General features: G+C 47.5%; 2 protein-coding genes and 2 long non-coding RNA genes across 43 annotated transcripts in view; 1 reads left to right on the plus strand and 3 right to left on the minus strand.

Annotated features, from left to right (window-relative positions):
- Nucleotides 1-27: 27 nt before the first annotated feature.
- Nucleotides 28-7,518, minus strand: LOC126985213 (succinate--CoA ligase [GDP-forming] subunit beta, mitochondrial-like). 6 transcript variants are annotated; one of them, XM_050839789.1, is made up of 13 exons: nt 7,408-7,518; nt 6,061-6,196; nt 5,708-5,807; nt 5,326-5,478; nt 4,527-4,707; nt 3,995-4,140; nt 3,623-3,735; nt 3,346-3,480; nt 3,130-3,258; nt 1,271-2,981; nt 816-1,117; nt 569-705; nt 28-432 (listed from the first exon to the last, which is right to left on the minus strand). In XM_050839789.1, the coding sequence occupies exons 1-10, from the start codon at nt 7,480-7,482 to the stop codon at nt 2,872-2,874; spliced, it is 1,278 nt and encodes a 425-aa protein (XP_050695746.1). In that variant the 5' UTR covers nt 7,483-7,518; the 3' UTR covers nt 28-432; nt 569-705; nt 816-1,117; nt 1,271-2,871. The 6 variants fall into 6 exon arrangements, with proteins under 6 accessions (XP_050695746.1, XP_050695744.1, XP_050695748.1 ...); XM_050839787.1 differs by having other exon boundaries at nt 28-705; nt 1,426-2,981; XM_050839791.1 differs by lacking the exon at nt 569-705.
- Nucleotides 7,519-8,603: 1,085 nt separating this feature from the next.
- On the plus strand, nt 8,604-10,677 carry LOC126985215 (uncharacterized). The gene is made up of 2 exons (XR_007738380.1): nt 8,604-10,205; nt 10,236-10,677. It is a non-coding gene; the product is annotated as an uncharacterized LOC126985215 (long non-coding RNA).
- Nucleotides 9,993-22,992, minus strand: LOC126985214 (uncharacterized). Of its 26 annotated transcripts, none has more exons than XM_050839817.1 (13): nt 22,835-22,992; nt 20,843-22,320; nt 19,958-20,133; nt 19,317-19,466; nt 18,016-18,222; nt 17,539-17,728; nt 16,901-17,430; nt 16,158-16,250; nt 15,759-16,070; nt 14,850-14,957; nt 12,164-13,904; nt 11,586-11,671; nt 9,993-11,462 (listed from the first exon to the last, which is right to left on the minus strand). In XM_050839817.1, exons 2-13 carry the CDS (start codon nt 22,260-22,262, stop codon nt 11,139-11,141), a joined length of 5,337 nt encoding a protein of 1,778 aa, XP_050695774.1. In that variant the 5' UTR covers nt 22,263-22,320; nt 22,835-22,992; the 3' UTR covers nt 9,993-11,138. The 26 variants fall into 26 exon arrangements, with proteins under 26 accessions (XP_050695774.1, XP_050695775.1, XP_050695777.1 ...); XM_050839818.1 differs by lacking the exon at nt 11,586-11,671 and adding an exon at nt 11,982-12,040 and having other exon boundaries at nt 9,993-11,489; XM_050839820.1 differs by lacking the exon at nt 11,586-11,671 and adding an exon at nt 11,955-12,040.
- A 1,434-nt stretch (nt 22,993-24,426) lies between these two features.
- LOC126985216 (uncharacterized) overlaps nt 24,427-26,543 on the minus strand; it is a 21,321-nt gene continuing 19,204 nt past the window's right edge. For 2 of the 10 annotated variants that reach the window (XR_007738381.1, XR_007738384.1), the window contains exons 4-5: nt 25,912-26,543; nt 24,427-25,648 (exon numbers count right to left, since the gene is read on the minus strand). The exon at nt 25,912-26,543 is cut by the window's right edge and continues 1,004 nt beyond it. This is a non-coding gene — a long non-coding RNA (uncharacterized LOC126985216). The remainder of the gene's footprint in view (nt 25,649-25,911) is intronic. The other 8 variants (XR_007738382.1, XR_007738385.1, XR_007738386.1 and 5 more) reach the window with 8 other exon arrangements.

The raw sequence follows: 26,543 nt of genomic DNA on the forward strand, positions 1-26,543 counted from the left end.
TTAAGGAATGACTGGGACGGTAGCGCGTACATTAAATATATTTATTATATTAACAAGGACCGATGGAGACACTCACTCGATCCTTCCTCATCAACAATAAAAACTGGAATGAATAACGAATAACAAAATTGCACTAAGGGAAATTATGCACCATTCAGGTTTTATAGAAGAACATAGACATAATTAACAAAGAGGAATTATATAAAGATTTGGATACAGGATGCTGGGCTGGTTTGGTAGGCTGTCTGAATTAACACTAGTTTTTTTAACATTACGGAGCCCACTAAGTCATCTGGAAGTAATTATATAGACCTACAAAACATTAGATACAGGAAGCCAGACTGATGTGGTAGGCTGTCTGAACACACTCACAATGGTCTATTTTTAAACATTTTGGTGCCCACTAAGTCATCTGGAAATAATTATATAGACCTACAAAACAGAAATTATATAAAGATTTGGATATAGGAAGCTGGGCTGATGTGGTAGGCTGTCTGAACACACTCGCAATGGTCTATTTTTAAACATTTTGGTGCCCACTAAGTCATCTGGGAAGAATTATATAGACCTACAAAACAGGAATTATATAAAAAATTTGGATACAGGAAGCCAGACTGATGTGGTAGGCTGTCTGAACACACTCACAATGGTCTATTTTTTAACATTACGGAGCCCACTAAGTCATCTGGAAATAATTATATAGACCTACAAAACATGAATTATATAAAGATTTGGATACAGGAAGCCAGACTGATGTGGTAGGCTGTCTGAACATTTTGGTGCCCACTAAGTCATCTGGGAAGAATTATATAGACCTACAAAACATGAATTATATAAAAAATTTGGATACAGGAAGCTGGGCTGATGTGGAAGGCTGTCTGAACACACTCACAATGGTCTATTTTTCAACATTTCAGTGCCCACTAAGTCATCTGGGAGTTATAATACAGACTTAACAAACAGGAATTATATAAAAAATAATTGAACACTGGATACATGAAGCTGGACTGGTTTGGTTGACTGAACTCCTCTCACAAAGGTCTATTTTTAAACATTTTCACACACACTTTCTAAGACTCTTTAAGCTGACAATGTGTTTTCTCAATGATTTCATGACCTTAAGCTAGCAAGAGGAAGTTCAATCAATGGTTAACAGGTCTCTTGAAGCTCTGACACATTAGTTGGCCCCAAACCCATAGCTACCCCCTGCAACATACACCCTTCTATGACTCTTTAAGCTGACAATGTGTGTTCTCAATGATTTCATGACCTTAAGCAAGCAAGAGGAAGTTCAATCAATGGTTAACAGTTCTCTTGAAGCTCTGACACATTAGTTAAGGCCCCAGATCCATAGCTACCCCCTGCAACATACTCCCTTCTATGACTCTTTAAGCTGACAATGTGTGTTCTCAATGATTTCATGACCTTAAGCTAGCAAGAGGAGGTTCAATCAATGGTTAACAGGTCTCTTGAAGCTCTGACACATTAGTTAAGGCCCCAAATCCATAGCTACCCCCTGCAACATACTCCCTTTTATGACTCTTTAAGCTGACAATGTGTTTTCTCAATGATTTCAACACGAGGTTCAATCAATGGTTAACACATCTCTTCAAGCTCCACATGCCTGGTTATCTTACTTAAAAGATTCATACATTAGTTAAGGCCTCTTTATAAGCACTCTTGTTCCCCTCATAGCCAGACCAAGCAGCCCCAAGCCACCAGTGTTAGGACGCAGAAGGCACCTTGAGGGGTACAAGCCGAGGGATGGGCAGACAGATTTTTCAAGCAGAGTAGCCATCGCAGCAGCCTGGCAGGACTATCGAACTGGCGGCTCATGAGTCATATCTAGCCCTTGAGTGATAGGTTTGAGTAACAGCTATTATGTGCTTAGTATTACATTAAAAGTACAGCCCATACATACTCATTACTCAGTTCAATTTGATATTTTAGGCTTTACGTAACACTTGAACTTACAGGCAAAACATTTTTCAGCCGCCCCAGATGAGAAGGGATCCGTACGCCTATGTCTGCCACACTTAACTTAACTCTCGCACTCACTGAGAACAACCAAGAACGCTCGACACTCACTTGAAAACACCCATTTGACGAAGATGAACAGAGAACACAGCATTGATCTTTCTACATATTAGCTTTTACATTACTTTTTGAGCTTCTAGAAATAAAAACAAAGGAATTACTGGTTGAATAAAAGACGCAGCTGCTTAGTGAAGGCGAGAACATTGAAATACTCCCTTGAAAACACCCATTTGACGAGGATGAACCGAGAACACAGCATTGATCTTTCTACATATTAACTTTTACATTACTTTTTGAGCTTCTAGAAATAAAAACAAAGGCATTACTGGTTGAATAAAAGACGCAGCTGCTTAGTGGAGGAGAGAACATTGAAATACTCACTTAGAAACACCCATTTGACGAGGATGAACCGAGAACACATATTTGATCTTTCTATGTATTGCCTTGCACGATACTTTTTGAGCTTTCGGAAATAAAAACAAACTTATTACTGGTTGAATAAAAGATGCAGCGGCCAAGTGGAGGCAAGATAAGTCACTAAACACCACCTTGTCGAAAGATGGAAGCTACTATGATTTCAAGGTGACCCAAACCCTGATTCACATACATAAAACAGCTTCCCCTGAAACAACCTGCTGACTTCTTAATTCACTCCTTACATCATCATTCTTCCCTTATATATCTTCCTTATTCTTATTCTCTATTTAATCGTCCTGTTCTGCGTCTATCTTCATTCGTAAACCTCAGTAAAAACAGCTATGGGGTTTCGGTCACCTTGGATTTGTACGCTCGGCAGTTCTTGAGGTGTCGAGGAAGGGCCTAAGCTGGGGTGCCTTAGCTGATGGCCGCCACAGCCTTCTTCGCGCCCTCGTCCAGGTCGCTCGCTGTCTGAATGGGGCAGCCGGACTCAGCCAGGATGCGCTTGGCCTCGTCGACGTTGGTTCCTGCCGAGAGAGGGATTTTGTGTTAGTGTATAAGAGTAGGTACCTGGTAAGAGTTTGCAGAGTATCTCCTTGTATGTACCCTTAAATTTTGCCTTTCAACATCCCTTTAACCCTTTGCTATTGCTGATGTTCTCTCTCTCTCTCTCACCTTGTAGCCTCACCACCAGGGGCACGTCAATCCTTGCCGTCTTGAACACATTGACGAGGCCCGAGGCGATGGTGGCCGTGTTAACGATGCCTCCGAAGATGTTGATGAAGATGGCTTTCACCGACTTGTCTGAGGAGGGGAAGAGAAAGTTTGAGTGTTACACTTCTTGACCACAGTGCTGGAAGGTGCCAGGCAGTGCTAGGTGCCGGGTAGTACCTGAGGTGAGGATCCTGAGGGCGTGCTCCACCTGGTGCTCCTGCACGCCACCGCCCAGGTCCAGGAAGTTGGCCGGGGAGCCGCCGTGCAGCTTGATGATGTCCATGGTGGCCATGGCCAGCCCTGCGCCATTCACTGCAGGGAAAGGTTTACTTTTCTTTACCTGCTTATAATTGCCAACACCTCAACAAAAGCCATCAGTCATATATTTTTTCACTTGCTATTCATTGCCGACCCCACAGTGACAGCCATGACTCAGAGACAGAAGGCCACTCACCCAGACAGCCAATGTTTCCGTCCATGCCGATGTAGGTCAGGTTGTGGCTGGCAGCGTCCACCTCACGCGGGTCACTCTCGCTGAAGTCCTCAAGCCCAAAGATGTCCTTCTGCCTGCACGGGCCATTGTACTTATTATTACTACTGATACCTCTGTCATTATTATTAGCATTATCACCATAGCAACATATTCTAACTTGGTCAAGATTCTTAGTCTTGCCTCAATCTTTTCCTGTTACAAGTATCAATTGGAATAACTGGTGAGTACTAATTAGACTAGTTATTGAGTGCTAGTTGGTCTGGTAGGTGAGTACAGGCTCCCACACACGTCGTGACACGCCCCAGACAAGCCCACCAAGCCTGGGCCACTCACCTGAACTCAGCATTGTCGTCAAACTGTATCTTGGCATCCACGGCGACCACCTGGCCCTGCGGCGTCTCAATGAGGGGGTTGATCTCTATCTGTGTAGCGTCCACGGCCAGGAACATGCCCCAGATATTCTTAACCTCCTTCACACACTGCAGAGTGGAGTAGACTGTTAACCACTTGACTGCGGATTTCCTACAAAAAGACCTCACCAAGCCGCAGGAATGGAGCAAAAAGTGGCTGCTACAATTCAATGAAGAAAAATGTAAAGTCCTTCAAGGTTTAGTCCCCCTTTGAAACTCGTCATAGGAAGGAGCATTGTTAACTGTCTCCATTCATCCTAAGAGTAATAAATAACAAGAATGAGTTGATGGTAGTTAGGAAAGTTCTCAATGGTTCAGTCATAGGATGGAGAGTCATGAGTTCTAGAGATTACCAGCCAAAGGGATGAAGGAATGATGTTGGTCAACTCCTGCATTAGTAAGCTGGACAACCAAGGAATAAGCTTAAGTAGTCTTGTGTCTGTCCGCTCCCTCACCTTCTCCCTGAGCGCCCCTTCAAATTTGAGGAAGTCCGCCACCTTGCCCGCCTTGTCGTCTGTTAGCCCTTCAGTGATGTCGATGGGGAGTGTCAGGAGGCGGTCTGGGGTCTTGGCAGCCACCTCCTCGATGTCCATACCTCCGTCGGGGCTGGCAATGAGCACCGGTCCGTTGTGCTCTCTGCGGCAATAAGGAAAAAATATCAGAAAAACTTATTACTCGAGCTCATCCTCATGCTGTCTTAACTTCCTAATGCAAGAGTTAATCAGTATGCCCAGTCTTTCATCTCCTGCACTTGGTCTATTATGCTCCCTGTGGTAAAGGAAAGGAGGGGAAAATATTTATACTGTGTTGATGGGGCAAGACTTTCTACACGAGCTTCCTGTAGACACCTTCTCCACGTTTTCCTAGGTCTACCAACTGGTCTCCTTCCTTCTACCTCCAATCTCTCCAAGAACTCCCAGCACTGTGTCCTCCCCTGCTCTCTTTACATGTTCAAACCATCAGAGTCTTTACCTTCTGAGCACTGTTTCCAGGTCCTCTACTAAAACTCCCAGCACTGTGTCCTCCCCTGCTCTCTTTACATGTTCAAACCATCAGAGTCTTTACCTTCTGAGCACTGTTTCCAGGTCCTCTACTCCATATCTGTTAGCTACATCTGCACCACCCTTAGAGAAACACTGGTAATAATAAACACTGCTAAAGGAAGATGGCAGGCTGTCCCTAGATCTACTGATGATAATTAAAACAATAGTAAATACAGACAGAGGAGGGTGAATGGGTGTCCCTATGCCTTGCCTGTCCATGAGGATACAGAAGTAGGTCTCCCTGAGGATGTCCACCGACTCCGCAACCATCACCTTGTTGACCACAATGCCCTCCTTGGGGGTCTGTTTGGTGACCAGGCGATGCCCAACCATCTTCTCCACTAGCGATGCCACCTCCTCACACCTGCAACACACACACACACACACACAACTAGGTAAATACACACACTTGGCTTAGCTCAGGCCTGGTAGACTACAAATAGGTAGATACACACACATTTAGGTGACATTAAAGAAAAGTTTGAATCATTATAACATGGAGATCAACACCCCCCCTCCCACCCACCCCCGAGCTTAGGTAAGTTCCCACATGTGACAATTATATATCTCCCGGCAATGGCTGAACCACTTACTCCTTGGTGAGGTGGACTCCCCCCTTGAACCCATTGTCAAAGTGTCCCTTCCCTCGCCCGCCAGCCAGGATTTGGGCCTTCACAACGTACTCAGCAGCATCTATGGGCACCAAGTTGTAAGTAATAGAGAGGTTATTTTATTACCAATGTTAAAATCAGAACACAGAGAAATATATGGAGAAGGGATATACTCAACTACTGACAAATAGAAAGTTTTACCTAAGGAAACTTTGCTTCTCAAAAGTTGAAGATATCTATATTTCTATCCTTTATATCCAAAATCTGCTTCTCAAAAAGATTAGGGCACGGTTTTATCTATCTATCTATCTATCTAAATATCTTCCTAAACTCACTCAGGTCCTTGGAGGCCTCGACAGCACCCTTGGCCGAGTCCAGGATGCGGAAGCGCTGTACCGTCACGCCGTGGTTGTCCAGCAGCACCTTGCTCTGGTACTCCAGGAGGTTGAGGTGCCGCACGGGAACCTGATACTGACGGGACGAGAGTGTGAGTGTCGTGAGAAGGTTAAATCATGAACACAATGGATTAAACAAAAAACTGAAGGGATAACATTAGGAGACTAGTTGGAACAGACCTCTCTAATGCTATAACCTGCTGCTGAAAGGGATGAGAGAGAGAGAGAGAGAGAGAGAGAGAGAGAGAGAGAGAGAGAGAGAGAGAGAGAGAGAGAGAGAGAGAGAAGGTAAAATCATGAACACAATGGATTAAACAAAAAACTGAAGGAACAACATTAGGAGACTAGTTGGAACAGACCTGACTAATGCTATAACCTGCTGCTGAAAGGGATGAGAGAGAGAGAGAGAGAGAGAGAGAGAGAGAGAGAGAGAGAGAGAGAGAGAGAGAGAGAGAGAGAGAGAGAAGGTAAAATCATGAACACAATGGATTAAACAAAAAACTGAAGGAACAACATTAGGAGACTAGTTGGAACAGACGTGACTAATGCTATAACCTGCTGCTGAAAGGGATGAGAGAGAGAGAGAGAGAGAGAGAGAGAGAGAGAGAGAGAGAGAGAGAGAGAGAGAGAGAGAGAAGGTAAAATCATGAACACAATGGATTAAACACAAACTGACTGACATTTTGAGACTGGCTAGAATGGATCTCACTAATGCTTCAACCTGCCACTGAAAGGGTCGAGAGCGAGTGTGTCATGAGAAGGTAGAATCATAAACACAATGGATTAAACACAAAAATAATAGCCGGGCACCAACACACTCCATACCATGACCTTTGACCTCATGACACCCTAAGTATATCAAGTGTCATTAGGAACCGAGTGAAGGGGTCAGCTGCAACAGATCTCACCGATGCTATAATATCCATAACCATTAGAAAACAATATAAAACACTACAGATAAATAACACCACCCATAGATAACACTAGAGGTCACCCCATAGATGTCATAGGTCATTGTCATTACGAACCGAGTGAAGGGACCAGCTGCAACAGATCTCACTGATGCTATAATATCCATAACCATTAGAACACAATATAAAACACTACAGATAAATAACACCACCCATAGATAACACCAGAGGTCACCCCATAGATAACAGAACCGTACGGGAGCCGGGTGGAATGACCAGCTGGAAGTGACCTCATTATGGCCTTATTATCACCAGTTTCAATATACTAATTAGAATATCATGAAGGAGGCTTAATAAAGAGTCACTCAGCACTAACGTTGGGAGAAATAAGTGCTTGTAGAGGCCTGAATCCAGCCCTTGAAAAGCCCCTCAGGACTCCGCCGGCAGCCATGGTCGTGTTTACAATGTGTCTCGATCTTGATCTTGATGTCACAGGTGGCTTGAGATTTCTCCCCAACCAGCAAGCCTTGGAAGTCTTGGGTATATATAAGACACTTTCATTTCTCCCATCAGCTATTTCTAAAGGTTAAAGAGGGGGTCAGTCGGGTTCTAATGAGTGTTTCTTCAGGTTCACGGTACAGAGGAAGGGTCAAACTACCACCAGGGTCATTAAACTACTACTGGAAATGCCCACAACTCCTAGGAAAGCCTTGTCAAATACATGTGCTTGGCTTCACACTACAGAGGAAGGGTCAAACAACCACCAGGGTCATAAAAATACTCCTGGAAATGCCCACAACTCCTACGAAAGCCTTGCCAAATACATGTGCTTGGCTTCATGCTACAGAGGAAGGGTCAAACAACCACCAGGGTCATAAAACTACTCCTGGAAATGCCCACAACTCCTACGAAAGCCTTGTCAAATACATGTGCTTGGGTTCACGCTACAGAGGAAGGGTCAAACTACCACCAGGGTCATAAAACTACTACTGGAAATGCCCACAACTCCTACGAAAGCCTTGTCAAATACATGTGCTTGGGTTCACACTACAGAGGAAGGGTCAAACAACCACCAGGGTCAACTACTACTGGAAATGCCCACAACTCCTAGGAAAGCCTTGTCCAATATGCGTGCTTGGGTTCACGCTACAGAGGAAGGGTCAAACAACCACCAGGGTCATAAAACTACTCCTGGAAATGCCCACAACTCCTACGAAAGCCTTGTCAAATACATGTGCTTGGGTTCATGCTACAGAGGAAGGGTCAAACAACCACCAGGGTCATAAATCTACTCCTGGAAATGCCCACAACTCTTACGAAAGCCTTGTCAAATACATGTGCTTGGGTTCACGCTACAGAGGAAGGGTCAAACTACCACCAGGGTCATAAAACTACTACTGGAAATGCCCACAACTCCTACGAAAGCCTTGTCAAATACATGTGCTTGGGTTCACGCTACAGAGGAAGGGTCAAACTACCACCAGGGTCATAAAACTACTACTGGAAATGCCCACAACTCCTAGGAAAGCCTTGTCCAATATGCGTGCTTAGGTTCACGCTACAGAGGGTCAAACTACCACCAGGGTCATAAAACTACTACTGGAAATGCCCACAACTCCTAGGAAAGCCTTGTCCAATATGCGTGCTGGGGCGATGAAATTATCAGGACTGCGATGCTTAGGCCTACTCAGGATAATTACATTGGTCAGTTGGAGTATTTCTTTATTTCCATCCTCCTCATCTCACATATAGCAAAGACAGGACACACATCTTTTCCTTCTTCTTACTAAACATAATTAATTTCCCCTTCTACAGGCATCGTTTTTTTCCTTTTCAATCTTCCTAACTTACTGTCACACTCTGTATTAAATTCTATACCTTCAGATGCTCCGTAATTCTTTCTTTCCCTTCTTCTAATTATCTAACATCCTTATTTCCTTCTATTTCTTCCTTTTTAATCTTCCTAACTTACTGTCACACTCTGTATTAAATTCTATACCTTCAGATGCTCCGTAATTCTTTCTTTCCCTTCTTCTAATTATCTAACATCCTTATTTCCTCCTATTTCTTCCTTTTCAATCTTCCTAACTTACTGTCACACTCTGTATTAAATTCTATACCTTCAGATGCTCCTAGTAATTCCTATTTTTCTTCTTCTAATTATCTAACATCCTTATTTTCTTCTATTTCTTCCTTTTTAATCTTCCTAACTTACTGTCACACTCTGTATTAAATTCTATACCTTCAGATCCTCCTAGTAATTCCTATTTTTCTTCTTCTAATTATCTAACATCCTTATTTTCTCCTATTCCTTCCTTTTTAATCTTCCTAACTTACTGTCACACTCTGTATTAAATTCTATACCTTCAGATCCTCCTAGTAATTCCTATTTTTCTTCTTCTAATTATCTAACATCCTTATTTTCTCCTATTTCTTCCTTTTCAATCTTCCTAACTTACTGTCACACTCTGTATTAAATTCTATACCTTCAGATGCTCCTAGTAATTCCTATTTTTCCTTCTAATTATCTAACATCCTTATTTTCTCCTATTTCTTCCTTTTTAATCTTCCTAACTTACTGTCACACTCTGTATTAAATTCTATACCTTCAGATGCTCCTAGTAATTCCTATTTTTCTTCTTCTAATTATCTAACATCCTTATTTTCTCCTATTCCTTCCTTTTTAATCTTCCTAACTTACTGTCACACTCTGTATTAAATTCTATACCTTCAGATGCTCCTAGTAATTCCTATTTTCCTTCTTCTAATTATCTAACATCCTTATTTTCTCCTATTTCTTCCTTTTTAATCTTCCTAACTTAGTCATTCTTTCCGCCAGTTAAATTATATACTTCCTAATCCTCCTTGTAACTCAAATCTCCTTTTCCTTTCCAATTTATCAGCTTAAAAATACCTTTGGCATGGCAGGACCTATTGACATGAGGTAATAATAATAATATCTGTGCAGTGGATCATAAATATTGAAGGTTTTGTTACGAGCTATCACAACAGGCCTTACAGACACATGGTATACAGAAGTCCCAGTATTTGGTAGTAGAAAAATTCACAACACGAGGAGGTCACTCAGTCCCTCATATACAACACAAGGTCAGCCAGCCAGTCCCTTATATACAAAACAAGGTCAGCCAGTCAGTCCCTTATAAACAACACAAGGTCATTCGGTCCCTTATACATAAACACAAGGTCAGCCAGCCAGTTCCTTATATGCAACACAAGGTCACTCAGACCCTTATACATAACACAATGAGGTCAGCCAGCCAGTCCCTTATATGCAAAACAAGGTCACTCAATCGCTCATAAACAACACAAGGTCAGTCAGTCCCTTATATGCAACACAAAAAGGTCAGCCAGTTCCTTATACATGACACAAGGTTATCATGAGGTACTTAAGGGTTGCGTTCGGGTCTGGGTCATTACATTAAAACGGTCACTTCGTCTATACATGGAATGGTTCACACCGACTAGCAGACACACACACAATCGTCTATAAATGCCGTGACTTTTCCTGCACTGCCGTGGACCCCAAATATCCGTTGCGATCTGTATTTTGACGAACTCTTCAGACACACACAAACGTCTATTAAGTGCTGTAACTCTTCCAGCATCGCCGTGGACCCCATACCAACCGTCACGATCTCTACGTCGAGTAACTCTTCAGACACACACAACTGTCTATTAAGCGCTGTAAGTCTTCCAGAATCGCCGTCAACCCCATACTAACCATCACGATCTCTACATCGACAAACTCTTCAGACACACACAACTGTCTATTAAGCGCAGTAAGTCTTCCAGAATCGCCATGACCCCCATACTAACCGTCGCTATCTCTATGTCGAGTAACTCTTCAGACACACACAACTGTCTATTAAGCGCTGTAAGTCTTCCAGAATCGCCGTCAACCCCATACTAACCATCACGATCTCTACATCGACAAACTCTTCAGACACACACAACCGTCTATTAAGCGCAGTAAGTCTGCCAGAATCGCCGTCAACCCCATACTAACCGTCACTATCTCTACATCGACAAACTCTTCAGACACACACAACTGTCTATTAAGCGCAGTTAGTCTTCCAGAATCGCCGTCTAGCTCTTCAGTAACTCCTCGAACGTACTCATCCCAAGATTTGCCGTTCCGAAGCCAAGGTGGATTTGCTCGCCGTCCTCAGGCTTGGCGTCGCTGCTCTGCCCTGAGGGTCCACAGTGGTCGGTCACCTCACTAAGAATGGCCCGGATTTTCTTGTCCTGGCTTCGGGTGTCACTGTGGAATGTCGGGTCAAGCTGGATCTTGTTCTCATCGCTTCGGCTCATGACCTGACTCAACCCGGAATCGCTGTGGAAGTTCGGGTCAAGTTGAATTTTGTTTTCCTCGCCTTGGTTGACGCTGTGGAAGGTTGGGTTGAGTTGTATCTTGTTCTCGTCGTTTCGGCTCATGACCTGATTCAACCCGGAACCGCCGTGGAAGTTCGGGTCAAGCTGGATTTTGTTTCCCTCGCCTTGGTTGACGCTGTGGAAGGTTGGGTTGAGTTGGACCTTGTTCTCGTCGCTTCGGTTCATAACCTGACTCATCCCTGAACCGCCATGGAAGTTCGAGTCAAGCTGGATTTTATTTTCCTCGCCTTGGTTGACGCTGTGGAAGGTTGGGTTGAGTTGGATCTTGTTCTCGTCGCTTCGGTTCATAACCTGACTCATCCCTGAACCGCCATGGAAGTTCGAGTCAAGCTGGATTTTATTTTCCTCGCTTTGGTTGACGCTGTGGAAGGTTGAATTGAGTTGGATCTTGTTCTCGTCGTTTCGGTTCATGACCTGACTCAACCCGGAATCGCCGTGGAAGTTCGAGTCAAGCTGGATTTTGTTTCCCTCGCCTTGGTTGACACTGTGGAAGGTTGGGTTGAGTTGGACCTTGTTCTCGTCGTTTCGGTTCATGACCTGATTCAACCTGGAACCGCCGTGGAAGTTCGGGTCAAGCTGGATTTTATTTTCCTCGCCTTGGTTGACGCTGTGGAAGGTCGGGTTGAGTTGGATTTTGGTCTCGTCGGTTCGGTTCATGACCTGACTCATCCCTGAACCGCCATGGAAGTTCGAGTCAAGCTGGATTTTATTTTCCTCACCTCGGTTAACGCTGTGGAAGGTTGAATTGAGCTGGATCTTGTTCTCGCTGCTTCGGTTCATGACCTGACTCAACCCGGATTCGCCGTGGAAGTTCGGGTCAAGTCGTAATCCTTTTCCTCCCTCCCCCATGACCTGACTGAGGGCGTTACTGCCGTGAAAATCCGCGTTCATTTGTATTGGTTTGCCATCCTCGCCGCGACCAAGGACGTGACTCAGCGTGGGACTGCTGTGGAAATCAGTGTTAAGTTGCATTTTGTTCGAGTCCTGAGCCTGACTGATGACCTGACTGAGGGTGGAGGTCGTGTGGAAGTCAGAACTGTTAGTCTCCTGGGCCTGACTGATGACCTGGCTGAGCGTGGGGTTACTGTGGAAGTCAGCGCTGAGTTGCATCTTGGCGTCCTGGGGCTGACCGATGACCTGGCTCAGCGATGGCGTGTTGTGAAAGTCCGAATTCAGAGCTCCAGAGAACGTCAGGATAGGCATTGACGGCTCCACGCTCTGCCTCGTCTCTGTGTGTGTGAGCGTGTTCGTGTGTTGTGCGTGCTGGCTGAAGGGTTGCCCCGTCAGCCCGACCCCTGGATGTGTGTGCGTGTGTATGCCCTGGAGCTGATGATTTGCAACACTCACTTGATACATCTGTGACCCAAGATTGGATTCCTGGGTGTGGGTGATCCCGGCGGTTGCTTCCTGGAGCTTGAAGAGCATCTCGCTGAGGTCGGTCGTATCGCCGGATGTGTCAAGGAGTTTCGGGGCATCACATCCGTCATTGCTGGTGCCCACGACGAGTCCTGTGCCCTCGCTGAGCAGCCTCGGTAAGTCCTCAGCCGTTATGTCCATGTCCCCGAGAGGAAGCTGCTGCATGGTGCTAACTTGCGGCATGGTGGTGGTGCTGAACGCTGAGTCTATTGTGCTGAGCGGCAGGCATGGAGGGGACGTCATACTGGTGGAGAAACTTGGGATCTCGATTGGTAGGGTCGTAGTGGGTATGTTAGGGTGTGTGGTGGTGAGTGTGGTGTGTGGTGTGGTACTGAGGTCGGTGGAGGTGCTGAGTATCCCTGGCGTAGGCTCAGTGTGACTCGCCGTGACATCAGGGAGGGAGTACGCGCTGAGTGGCAGGTTGCAAGTGGCCGCCTCGAGTGCTGAGCGAACTGAGTCCATCCCGAGGCTGAACTTACTCCCGGGCTTGTCTGTCGCTGCGTCCAGGCCCACGGTGAACTTGTCCTTGGATTTGACAGTGTCCGGACCCATGCCCACACACCCCATGCCCATGCTGGCGTTGTCCGTGGCCGTTTCCATGCTCACACAGTTCAAATCACCACCATACTTGTCCTTGTCGAGCTCATCCGTGCGTTCCACTAAGCTGACACTACCCTCGAGTTTATTTGTGTTGGTGATGCCCACACTCCCCATGCTGACACTGGGCTTATCCGCGGGTGTCTCCATGCTGATACAGTCCATGGTAATGCTGTATTTCCTCCCGACAGGCTCACTGATGCTTGCTTTTATGCTGTCCGGCTCTTGACTCATGGTTACGTCCGAGTCAGTCTCGAGCTTCTTCGGAGGTGACTCAACATCCTCGCAACCTTCCTCATCCAGGGGCCGCTTTCCAGAGGTCACGGTGGTCAGCTGGGGGAGGTAGGAGTCCAGGGGAGGTACTGGGGAGGGGGTGGAGGAGGGCGAGGACTTCAACTGGTACTCACAGCTCATGACGCCCAGAATGTTGGCGAGGTAGTTGGACACCTGTTGAGGGAGACACAGTGTTGAGGGGCCTTTGAGTGCATGTATAAGGGAGTGGATTAGAAGGAGAAAGATCAGAAGAGGAGATGGAGAGAGGGGGAGAGACAGTGTTGAGGGGCCTTTGAATGCATGTATAAGGGAGTGGATTAGAAGGAGAAAGAGAAAGATCAGAAGAGGAGATGCAGGGAGGGAGAGACACAGTGTTGAGGGGCCTTTGAATGCATGTATAAGGGAGTGGATTAGAAGGAGAAAGAGAAAGATCAGAAGAGGAGATGCAGGGAGGGAGAGACAGTGTTGAGGGGCCTTTGAATGCATGTATAAGGGAGTGGATTAGAAGGAGAAAGAGAAAGATCAGAAGAGGAGATGCAGGGAGGGAGAGACAGTGTTGGGGGGCCTTTGAATGCATGTATAAGGGAGTGGATTAGAAGGAGAAAGATAGGAAAAGAGAGAGAGATGCAGAGAAGGAAGAAACAGACAGAGGGAAAGGAGGAAATGGGGAAAGATAGGAAAAGAAGGATGCAGAAAGAGAGGGAAAGATACAGTGTTGATGGGCCATTGAAACACATATATAAGGGATTGGATTAGAAGAAGAAAGATAGAAGATGCTGAGAGGAAGAAACAGATAGAGGGAAAGGAAGAAATGGGGAAAGATCGGAAAAGAAGGATGCAGAAAGAGAGGGAAAGAAACAGTGTTGAGGGACCATTGAAACACATATATAAGGGATTGGATTAGAAGATGAAAGATAGAAGATGCTGAGAGGAAGGAGATAGAGGGAAAGGAAGAGATGGTGGATGGACAGAATATAATAGTTAGACCGTATTAGAAGTTCATAAAGAAAATATACCTCAAAACTGTTGCTATATAAAGGTTCAAAGAATAAAAATATGACAAATAAATGGACAGAATATCACAGTTGGACAGCCAGAGTATAATGGAAAGGCATGTACCTCAAAGTTGGTGCCTTCCTCCCTGGCCAGAGTGCTGTTAAAGTCTGCCTCGGTTCCCCCTTCTCCTTTGGCACATAGGAAGTCACCACCACTGCCCTTGCCAAGACGCTGAAAGTCATAATATTTTGACGTTACCTGACTTGACACACCTCAGATTAGTACACACAGTGACTATATGCACTTCAATACAGCTCAAATTTGTAGCTTTCCCTCCCGGACATACTGAGCTTCAATGGTGTTCCTGGGAGTCACTCTATACTAACATTACCTGGCACCTAAGATTTATTGTGGTTTTCCCTTGTGATACAGACTCAGTACTATTCTTAAGTCACTCTATTCTAATGTTACTTATAGATGCTGCTGCCCTTGCCAAGACGCTGAAAGACAATACTGTTCTTTAATACTGGTCTATGTGCTGACTAACACACTAGGACAGTGCTGTCCAAACTTTTTCGCCTATTGTACCCTTTATTACATTCTCCCACTGTTACGAACCCCCTATGGCTGACTAAAGTCAATTATATATATCATATTTGCATTACATTACATTATATTTACGTTTGACACGCATAAAACGCTGCCCTTCCTAGGTAACCAACCGCCCTCCCTCTCTCTTTCCTTCATAGAACATGGGAAGTTTCTGCTGTGTGTGTGTGTGTGTTAAGGAAGTAAGGACCATCCTTTTACGCGGACCCCAGTTTGGACAACACTGCACTAGGAAACACCTCAGATTTGTGAGAGAGAGAGGGGAAAGAGATACAGAGAGGGAGAAATGGATCAAGGGAAAGGAAGAGAGGATGAAGAAGGAAGAAATATATTTAAAGAAAGAGATGAAAAGGGAGAGATAGACAGAGAGAACGAAAGAAAGACCAAAACAACACAAATATAAACACCAAAATCAGAACGCACCTCAAAACCTCCACTTCCGTCAATAACAATGGCATTGGAATCTGTCTGGCCCGATCCTTTGACCCCGAGGGACTCAACGCTGCTTCTCATAAAAACCTCAGAGTCACAGGCCTTCCCACCCCTATCCGACACATTCCCAGCTCTGTCGGGTACCCTGGGGGAGGCACACAGGTCCCTCTCCCCCCGTGGGCTACTGGAGGGTCTGGGCAAGGGTTCTGTCTGGCTGTGGAACTCCTCACGACACTCCTTCAAGAGATCCTCCAGTAAGCGGAGTCTGTCTTGCCACTGAGGCCAAGCACCGTCCCTGTCCACCTGAGGATAGACAGAGCAGTTGTAGTCGTAGTAGTAGTAGTAGTAGTAGTAGTAGTAGTAGTAGTAGCAGTATCCTGGAATAGTTACCTGGAGACACAACATCTGCCAGGGACTGAGATTCTGGAAGAGGCGCTGGCCCACTGCACTCTGGATGTCCTGGGAGGTGTAGGAGCTCAGGATCTGGGGGGAGCAATGACGAAGAGCTTGAGCATGAACTTGATGGCACACACATGATCTAAAGGGAAAGTTAAGCTGTTTTCAGAGGGAAGGAGAACAAGGAGATGGATACAACATAGAGAAAAGATGAATGATGAATGGAGTACACTAATATTAGACTGAGAGAGGGAGCTGTAGTGAAGCATTGAGGAAGAGCGTGACCTGAACTTGATGGCACACACACTGAGGAGATGCATATAACATAGAGAGAAGATGTAGAATGAATGGAGTACACTAATATTAGACTGAGAGAGAGAACTGAAGTGGACTCGAGCTTAAAGTAATGAGGAAGAGAAGGAGGAGGAGGAGGAGGAGGAGGAGGAGGAGGAAAAGGAGGAGAGAGACAAACTGGACCTTCCCAAGCGATGAAATTAGAACCTTTACCAGAGCAGAATGGACACACTAACACCAGACAGAGAGAGGAAGAGGAGGAGGAGGAGGAGGAGGAGGAGGAGGAGGACAAATGGTACCTTCTCAAGCCACGAAATTAGAACCCTTACCAGAACGGACTACCCGAACACCAGACAGAGAGAGAGTTCTAATTGACCCTAGTTTAAGATAATGACCATAATGATGATAACAATAATAATGACAATAAAAATAACAGCCCATACCTTCTCCAGCACCTTAATTGGCTTGGGGTGCAGAGTAGCCAGGGACGTTGAGGTGCGCGGCGGGCGGCCCACCCGACGCCCACCCCTGCTCCTCCCTCGGCCCTTCCGTCGCCCCCTCCCTCTCCTGGGTGTAACTGGGGGCTGCTGGGGGTCTTCAAACTCAACCCGCATCCCCAGTGGGTCGTCCTGGGGCTGCGTGGTGGCTGTGGTGAGCGCGGTGAGGGTCTCCATGGGCAGGCCTGGTTCGCTGTTGGTGTCCGAGGCTTGCGTTCCGGGGGTTGGACTCAGAACGGACTTGATCTCGCTGGCATCGTCTCCGCTCGATTTCGCCGCCTCCGAGAGCGATCTGATGGCGGAGTATGACGGTTTGTGGTCCCCCTCCGACAGTGGTTTGCGGCAGTGGTCCGGGAACTGGCGGTAGTGGGCCTCGATCCTCCCCATGTACAGCTTGCCGCAGGTCGCACAGGTGTAACGGAGGCGGGTCAGGGCCGGCACTGCTCTCTTCTTGCGGCGTGGCAGGTCAGCGATGACTATGGGGTAAGAGGGAGGTGGGGCGGGGGGAGGAGGATGGTTAGATTTTTTAATTGAACTCACATTATGACTCTCTCTCTCTCTCTCTCTCTCTCTCTCTCTCTCACCTGGTTCCGGCACCTTCTCAGGCTCTGGGGGAAGGCTGTCGGCATCCTCCCCCCCCTCGGCCCTGTCCTTGGCACTCTCGTAGGAGGGCGGCCGGAGGTGTTTGAAGTCCTTGACCATGTGTCTCGGAGGCCGGGAGATTCTACCGGACCGGGTGCGAGAACATGGCTGCTTACCCTCCCAGCTGTCTTCCTGTTGGGGGGAGGAGGAGGAGGGAAGATTAGAAGGAGGAGGAGGAGAAAGGAAGGAGTAATGAGAGGAAAAAGAAGAGGAAGAGGAGGAGGAGGAGGTCAGAGAATTAAAATGAGAAGTAAACTAGGAAAGAAAAAAAGGAGGAGGAGGAGGAGGAGGAGGAAGAAGAGGAGGAGGAGGACTTTTTGTGGCCCTCAAACTCTATACACACACACAAACACACACACACACACAAAAAAAAAAGAGGAGGAGGAGGAAGAGGAAGAAGAGGAAGAAGACTCCCTCACCGTGACATAATCCTCCAATGGGTCTTCCTCCAGCTTGGTCTTCTTAGGTTTCCTTCCTCTCTTCTTGCCAAGGATATTCTGACTCTCCAATGCCTCCTCCTCCTCCTCCTCCTCCTTAATGTAGCTTCCCACGTCCACCTCCTCATCCTCTTCCTCCTCCTCCTCCTCGTGGTCTTCCGTATCCTCCTCGTGCTCTGGATAGACGACCTGTGAGAGAGAGAGAGAGAGAAAAATGTAAATAGAGCAGGAAAACATTGTAAGTCTTTTAAATTATATTGGTGACCTACACATCTGGCTGTTGGGGGGACAGGGGAGCCAGGTGTGCAGGGGAGGGTAGTGAATCAAGTGCAATTGTTAGTGTTGGTAGAAAGTTTCGTTTAGTCGGCGCAACATCTGTGGTCATGTGCCGGAGAGAGACAGAAGGGGAAGGAATTATAGGAGAAGGGAACAGACCCCAGGAGACGGGACACAACCCCCGATTAATACCTGGTACCCATTCACTGCAGGGTATCGGAAAAGCCGCCAAAATTTTTCCACTCCGCCCGGGAACCGAACCCGGGCTCTCTCGGTTGTGAGCCAAGTGTGCTAACCACTGCACCACGAAGTCCCCTGTTAGTCTTGGTGCGTTGTGGTGACAAGTGAGTGTGTATTTATTTTCTGAGTGAGTCTATTGTACCGCAGTCTGTTGAGGGAGGCTGTTCCAGTCACGTATGGTGCGTGGAAAGTATGAGTGCTTGTATGTGTCAATGTTGGTGTGATATGTTTGGTGTTTATGGATGTGTGTGTTACGAGTACGTTGACTGTTTGAGTTGTGTAGGTATGTCATTATATCGACGCCTGGTCCCAGGAGCTCCCACCAGGGGATGGCCACGGCAGAAGAGCTTCCATCTTTCTCTATCCAGACACTCCCTCCTTCCCTCCCTCCTCCACATACAATCCTTTCCTCCATTCCCCCCTCCCTTCCTCACACCAAACCTAACTCTCCATGTGTAGATATGTTTGTGGGTCAATTTCAATGTGAGTGTTTGTGACCTTGTACATAAGTGTAAGTCTGTGTGCTTGTCTGCATAAGTGAGGAGGTTCCATGTTTATGTGTTGTTTGATCCGTGTTGTGATGCCAGGCGTTCGAGTGTAATTGTTTGTAATGAGCCTAGCCCCTTGGTATGTTGTTAATTACTTAAAGCTACACAAACCTTATACTCAAATGCCATACTGATCATCCTAATGCCAAATCTTGTGCACTAACAGGATCTGAAACTCTTTATACTGACCTCATAGCAGGGTTTCAAAGTCCTACCCACCTTATATACGATCTTCATGTTGGTCTTAGGGTCGAAGATCTCATCGCGGTGAGTCGTCAGCGGCCCCGAGATCCTCCTCTGCTGCAGGAGTGTGGTGATCTGCTCCAGCTGCCTCTCCTGCACCGGCTGAAGGGCCTGGAAGGTGTTGCCCTGCGGAGGAGGAGGAGGGAGTGAGGCGTGGAGGAGAGGAGGGAAGGAATGGAGACATGGAGAGAAAGGTTTAGTGTGAGGAAAGGAGGGAGAAATGGAGGAAAGGATTGAATGTGGAGGAGGGAGGGAAGGGAGAGAGGGATGGAGAGAAGGTTTGATGTGAGGAAGAGAGAGGATGGAGGAAAGGAAGGAGGAAGAGAAGGAATGAAACAAGAGAAGAGGAGGAGGAGGAGGAGGAGGAGGAGGAAAAAATTAAATAAAGAAAAAAAAAATGAGGAAGAGGAGGAGGAGGAGGAAGAGGAATTAGTGTGTGTGTGTGTGTGTGTGTGTGTGTGTGTGTGTGTGTGTGTGTAATCTTCCACTTCTTCATGTGTGTCTATCTGTACATCGATCAGCAGGCTTTTTTTTTTTTTTTTGAGCGGTTTCTTTAGCTGTAAAAAAAAAAAAAATAAATAAATAAAAAATCCATACTGCAAGTCTCAGTGGCCCACCTGTTGCACCAGCTGTATGGGGTTCTCGCTGGACCCTAGGGGCTTGGTGTTGTCGCCGCCTGGGAGGTGGACGGCGAAGGGGGTGTCGTCGTGCCCTGAGGCGGAGTACACAATGGAGGTGAGGCTGGTCTGGTCACCTTCGGACAGACTGGGACCATCTTCAACACCCTCGGCCTCTGGAACACCACCAACAACAGCACCATAACACTAGGACCAGTTTTAACACTATTCTTCCCTTTAACCCGGTAGCAGCGATGGGCCAGATTTGTGCCATGATATAATCCCCCAAAATAGATGATACATAATCTGATCACAAATGCTTTGATATATATTATGAAATGGTTTGTGTGAGGGGTGATTTTTCTCATTTTACTCGCTTGGAGGGACCATTTAAGAACCATGATCCCCACTGCTACCGGGTTAATCTTCCTTCACTTTACTCTCCTTCATTATCTGCATCCATATCTAGACCTGGTAATATGGATTTTCTGAGGCATGACCCATTGTAACTGTTTGGGGCTAGGTTAAGTGGTATCTTCAAATGCAAGGTAGCTGGCAACTTATGGTATAAATCAAATAAGAATGACCTCACACTGTTGTATAGAAAGTCTCATTAGTAAGGAAGCATATATGAATTTTCTGAGGCGAGATCTATAGGGGCTGGCTATCATGTGTTTGAAGATACCCCAATATTAACTTAGCCTGTATACATATATATTGAAATCATGTATCTTAGCAGAAGGCATCTGTTTGTATGATCTAAAAGACAAAAGAAAATAGAGGTAAGGGAAGACGCTGGAGGCAAAACAGCTGCTGCATTTTTAGTCTGTAATACTACTACTACTACTGAGTGTGAGGCTGCTGAAGAAGAGTCACACCACCAACCTGCACACTTGATGGAGGGCGAGGGTGTGGCCACGGCCGGGGCGCTGGTGGTGGTGGCTGTGTCAGTGGTGGTGGTGGCGGTGGTGTTGATGGGGCCAGTGTTTACCTTGATGGTGAAGGTGCTGGCCAAGTCTTGGGATAGTGATGGCAGTGGTGAGGTGGTGGTGGTGGTGGTGGTGGTGGGGTGATACAGGGAGACAGAGGTGGTGGTGGCTGGCCCTGGCCCGGCACTGGTGATGGCCGGCGCTGGCTGGGGTGGGGTGGGGGGCCGTGTGGCCGGGGGGTCCTGCCTGGCCTCCAGGAGGGACGTCAGGTTCCTGAACTTGGTCCTCTTGGCCGCGTCCCTGAGGAGGCTGGTGCTGGGCACCCTGGGGCCAGGCTGGGCCATTGCCTGCACCTCTGGGGCCACTGCCCTCAGACAGCTCTGTTTCCTGGGGGTGGGGGCAGGGGCCGGGGGAACCTGGGGGGCCAGGGGCAGCCTGATCTTCTGCACGCTGTGGCTGGGCCGGGCTGGGGCGTCCGTGGTGGCCAGCAGGGCGGTGCTGTGGCCCGGGGCCTCACTGGGCCTGGCGGTGTCTGGCACGGCCTCGGCACCTGAGCCACGGATCTGCATTACTGTGGCGATGCTTCCGTCAGCGTTGTACTCTGGGATCAGCAGCAACGGCCCCAGGCTGACATCTGCCTCCTCCCCCTCACCCCCCACGGCCTCTTGCCCCACCCCCGGCCCCGCCTGGCCCTCGGGGAACACCGGCACACACTCCGGGGCCTGGTGTGGGTGGGCCGCCTCCCCGGCCGTGGCAGCCAGCACCAGGGGGTCAGGCAGAGGTTGCAGGGTGGTGGAGGAGGTGGTGGAGGTGTCCTGCAGCAGCTGGGGCAGCCCAAGCTGACACGCGTCCTCCGGGGTGAGCTCAATGGTCTGGCTGGTGCCGTCCTCGGCCTGGATGATGGCCACCAGCGTGGATACACCCTTGGCCTGGCCCTCCTCACTGGCCGGCAATACCCTCACCCCCAGGCCGTCCAGGCCCTGCACACTGCTGCCCTGCTGCTGGCCAGTGCTGGCACTGGCCTCGTCCTCGGTGGTGTGTGGCAGCAGCTGTGCCAGGGTGAACACCTCACCTGGCCCGGCCTGCTGCTGGGCCAGACAGCCGCTGCCCTGCAGAGGCACAAAGCCTCCCTCGGCCACGGCGCTCCTGCTGGCCGGGTCGCCGGGGTGCAGCAGGGAGTGGCCCAGCACCCTATGGACCACCGCCTCGCCCCCCCGGCCCTGGCCCCCAACCGTCACCTGCATCACGCCCCCTGCCCCGGGGTGCCCCTTGGCTTGGTCGGGCGCCTCCCCCGCCAGGCCCAGGCCGTGGCCCTCCCCGCCATCGTCCGTCAGTATCACCGTCCGGCCGTTGAGGAGCAGCACCGTCTTGCTCATGGTCTCTGGGGCTAGTGACGACCACCACCCACATGCCGCCACAGGGGGGGAACACACCCTGAGGACACAAGGGAGGGTACACTCATGCCCAGCACCCCTCCCTCACCCCTAGCCTGGCCTGCCCTCTCTGTGGCCTCCCCTTCCTGACACTGACCCTAAGGAACAGTAGCACTGACAAGGAGAGAAAGGAAGTCACTAACGAGCACTACCCAGCACCCTCCAGCATCCAGCCATCTCATCTCCTCCATCTCCCGTGTATCTCATCTCCTCCCAACATCCCTCCATCTCCCGTTCATCTCATCTCCTCCCTTCCCCCTCCCAGCATCCTTCTCTCTGCCCTCTCCTTCCTAACAAAACAATAATCAAAGAAAGATGAGGGAAAAAAAAGAATATACGAAGACGAAGATACAGAAACGAAAAGAAAGATAAATGACGGATAAGAAAGAAAGGAAGAGAAAGAGAAGAGAAAGTCGTGAAATAACACTAACACGAGTAGCCAGCATCCACAGCGCCATCATCTCCCTCCTCTCCTCCCTTTAACCTGCCTCACAGCACTCAGGGGCCATGCTCACCCGTGGTCCTGGCCTTCATCAGTGTCCCAGGGTAATGGGTACCTCAGGGGTGCCTCGGATGCAGAGAAAAGAGGAAAAAGGACAATGTGTTCGCGGCCTCCTAGTCCTGTGACAACTCTTCTTCTTCTTCTTCCTCCTCGTCTGTCTTTTTTACGGGCTAACAAAACGGTTATTTTCGGTTATTGTTATTTATTTCTATGTATTTATTAGTTTATTTGTTTTATAATTAATTAGTTTGGTTAGATTTTTGTTTTCCTAATCGTTGTTTTCTTTTTTTTATTTTTTTTATATTCACCTCCATCTCTCTCTCTCTCTCTCTCTCTCTCTCTCTCTCTCTCTCTCAGCTCCTAGGGCCTCTCACCCCATCACCCTCCGCCAAGAGGCTTTGCAGCGCGTGGCTTCGATGGACGACAGGACTGCCAGCCACTACTACACCGATGGCTCGCTGGGCGCCGATGGGTCTGTGGGGGCTGCCTTCGTGTGCGGAACCCAGACAGGACTGTGGTGCCTGCCACCGCAAGTCTCCATCCTGCAGGCAGAACTGGCAGCCATACTCTGTGCCCTGCGTCACGCCACTGCCGATATGAACACCATCATCATCCACTCCGACTCGCTGTCAGCCCTCAAGGTCCTGCAGGCAATGAGCGTCAGAGACAACACTCGGCTCATAACCACCATCCTCCATGAAGCCAACACCCTTGTCTCACTGGGCAAGAACATCATCCTGGACTGGGTGCCAAGCCACGTTGGTCTGAGAGGGAACGAGAAGGCTGACCGTGCTGCTGCCACAGCTCGGTCCCTTCCACAGATCACCTTCCCCCTTGCCCCCAGCCTGTCCTACATTAAGAACAAAGCATCCCAGGCGGCCCTCTCGCTCACCCGACTAGAACACGAGGCCGTCCTGGTTCAGGGCTCTGCCTCTGCCTCGTGGTACAGCACGGCCACCCACCACAAGCCTGTCATACAGCTCCCCAACACCACACCCAACACCATCCTCGCCTCCATCCGCCGCCTCAGACTCGGGTTTGCCTGCTACGAAGAGGTGGCAAACAAGGATACCCCACCCTGCCCCCACTGCTGGCAAGCCACCCGGAAACCTCTGCTGCACTACATCCTGGAGTGCCCCCTCACCACCCCGCTGCACCCACCCGGCCCACAGCTCCACCCTGACGACGACACGGCTCCCCAGACAGCAGCAGAGCGAGTGAGCCTCACCCAAGACTCCACCCTGGCAGAGGTGGTGGAAAAATTCCCACCTCCTCGATAAGCTGAAAACTGAAGACATCCTCTGACGGGCCCGCCGGCCCGTGCCCTCCCCTGGGAGGACAAATCAACAACAACATCTCTCTCTCTCTCTCTCTCTCTCTCTCTCTCTCTCTCTCTTTTTAGCTTTTTTTCTCTTTCTCTCTCTCTCTCTCTCTCTCTCTCTCTCTCTCTCTCTCTCTCTCTCTCTCTCTCTCTCTCTCTCTCTCTCTCTCTCTTTTTTTCCATTTTTTTCCTTCCTCTCTCTCTCTCTCTCTCTCTCTCTCTCTCTATCTATCTATGTATCTATCTATGTATCTATCAGTAAGAGGGCAAATCAAGTATACATATATTCTGGTAGTGGTTTATACATATATACGTGTGGATGCAATAACTAATACAATATCCCAAGGCATAGAAAACTTATACACTCAAAAATACATAAATAACACACACACACACACACACACACACACACACACACACACACACACACACACAGGCAATAGAACAGCACCATAGAACAATAGATTAGAGGAGAAAGATAGATATACAAAATAGATACATATATATGAAATCCGAATTTTTAGACGTCTTGGCCCACCAATGCACTCTCGTAGAAGTTGTTGTAGTGCTTTCCACGGGCTGTTTTGTGACCTTGGTGGTAGTTTGACATGACCTCTGCACTCTGACCTTGAAAATGACCCATGAAAACCCAGTAAATCTTCTTGCTCTGGGACTTTCATGGGCTGTTTTGTGACCCTGGTGGTAGTTTGACATGACCTCTGCACTCTGACCTTGAAAATGACCCATGAAAACCCAGTAAATCTTCTTGCTCAGGGACTTTCATGGGGTGTTTGTGACCCTGGTGATAGTTTGACATGACCTCTGCACTCTGACCTTGAAAATGACCCATGAAAACCCAGTAAATCTTCTTGCTCTGGGACTTTCATGGGCTGTTTGTGACCCTGATGATAGTTTGACATGACCTCTGCTTGATCGGAAAAATGACCCATGGAGACTCGGTTAACCTTCCCTGTGGTCTCGGAAATAGCCGTGTTTAGAATGGGAGAGAGAGAGTCTGATTGAAAAGCCTATCGTAGAAGTTGTTGTAGTGCTTTTCATGGGCTGTTTTGTGACCCTGGTGGTAGTTTGACATGACCTCTGCGCATTGAACGGAAAAATGACCCATGGAGACTCGGTTAATCTTCCCTGTGGTCTCGGAAATAGCCGTGTTTAGAATGGGAGAGAGTCTGGTTGAAAAGCCTATCGTAGAAGTTGTTGTAGTGCTTTCCATGGGCTATTTTGTGACCCTGGTGGTAGTTTGACATGACCTCTGCGCATTAAACTGAAAAATCACCCATGGAATTCCAATGATACTTCTCCGTGGCTATTAAAAACAACCGTAATGTAAGCTTGATAAGTTTAAGAAGAGGACCTATATATAGACAGACTTATAACAGCACCGCATATAAGGAAACAGAGGAAGAAATTTAAGTATATGTAAATCAGCACCACAGAACGAGATATAAGAGGAGGGGGATAGATATTGACGTTTAATAAGAAAGGTACCTATAGACAGTCTTATAACAGCACCGTATATAAGGAAACAGAGGAAGAAATTTAAGTATATGTAAATAAGCAGCACAGAACGAGATATAAGAGGAGGGGGATAGATACTGACGTTTAATAAGAAAGGTAGCTATATAGACAAACTTATAACAGCACCGTATATAAGGAAACAGAGGAAGAAATCTAAATATATGTAAATCAGCACCATGGAACGAGATATAGGAGGAGGAAGATAGATATTGACGCTTAATTGAGAAAGTAACCAATAGACAGACTTATAACAGCACCGTATATAAGGAAACAGGAAGAAATTTAAGTATATGTAAATTAGCACCATGGAACGAGATATAAGGATAGATAATGATACATACATAGGCCTACACGTATTGCTATAGAAAAGAAGAAGGAAATTAGATAGTGTAGGCCTATATAGACAGACTTATAATAGCACCGTATATAAAGAAACAGAGGAAGAAATTTAAGTATATGTAAATCAGCACCACAGAACGAGATATAAGAGGAGGAGGATAGATAATGATATAAACATAGGCCTACACGTATTGCTATAGAAAAACATTGAAGAAGGAAATTAGATAGTGTAGGCCTAAATAGAAGAAATTTAAGTATATGTAAATCAGCACCACAGAACGAGATGTAGGAGGAGGAGGATAGATAATGATACATACATAGGCCTACACGTATTGCTATAGAAAAGCATTGAAGAAAGAAGGAAATTAAATAGTGTAGGCCTATACAGCAGGGCCGTATATAAGAAAGCATTAGAAGATATTGAAGTAGTATACATGTGCCAGCTTAAAATTTATGATAAAATTCAGAATAACGAGAATTGAGGAAAAAAACATCTCGTATCGTTACACACACACACACACACACA

Source organism: Eriocheir sinensis, chromosome 59 (assembly GCF_024679095.1).
Source record: "Eriocheir sinensis breed Jianghai 21 chromosome 59, ASM2467909v1, whole genome shotgun sequence".
NCBI lineage: Eukaryota > Metazoa > Arthropoda > Malacostraca > Decapoda > Varunidae > Eriocheir > Eriocheir sinensis.

What these genes read in the sequence shown, in the direction of transcription:
- LOC126985213 (XM_050839787.1), bottom strand. Translation starts at nt 7,482, where the DNA reads ATGGCTGCCGGCGGAGTCCTGAGGGGCTTTTCAAGGGCTGGATTCAGG. An exon ending in TTCTGTATCCTCATGGACAG is followed by an intron (nt 4,708 to 5,325) that starts GCAAGGCATAGG and finishes TTATTGCCGCAG; the next exon opens with AGAGCACAACGGACCGGTGC. An exon ending in AAGGGGCGCTCAGGGAGAAG is followed by an intron (nt 4,141 to 4,526) that starts GTGAGGGAGCGG and finishes TCCACTCTGCAG; the next exon opens with TGTGTGAAGGAGGTTAAGAA.
- LOC126985214 (XM_050839792.1), bottom strand. Translation starts at nt 22,262, where the DNA reads ATGAGCAAGACGGTGCTGCTCCTCAACGGCCGGACGGTGATACTGACG. An exon ending in CCATACAGCTGGTGCAACAG is followed by an intron (nt 19,467 to 19,957) that starts GTGGGCCACTGA and finishes CCTCCTCCGCAG; the next exon opens with GGCAACACCTTCCAGGCCCT. An exon ending in GGCAGATGTTGTGTCTCCAG is followed by an intron (nt 16,071 to 16,157) that starts GTAACTATTCCA and finishes GTCTATCCTCAG; the next exon opens with GTGGACAGGGACGGTGCTTG.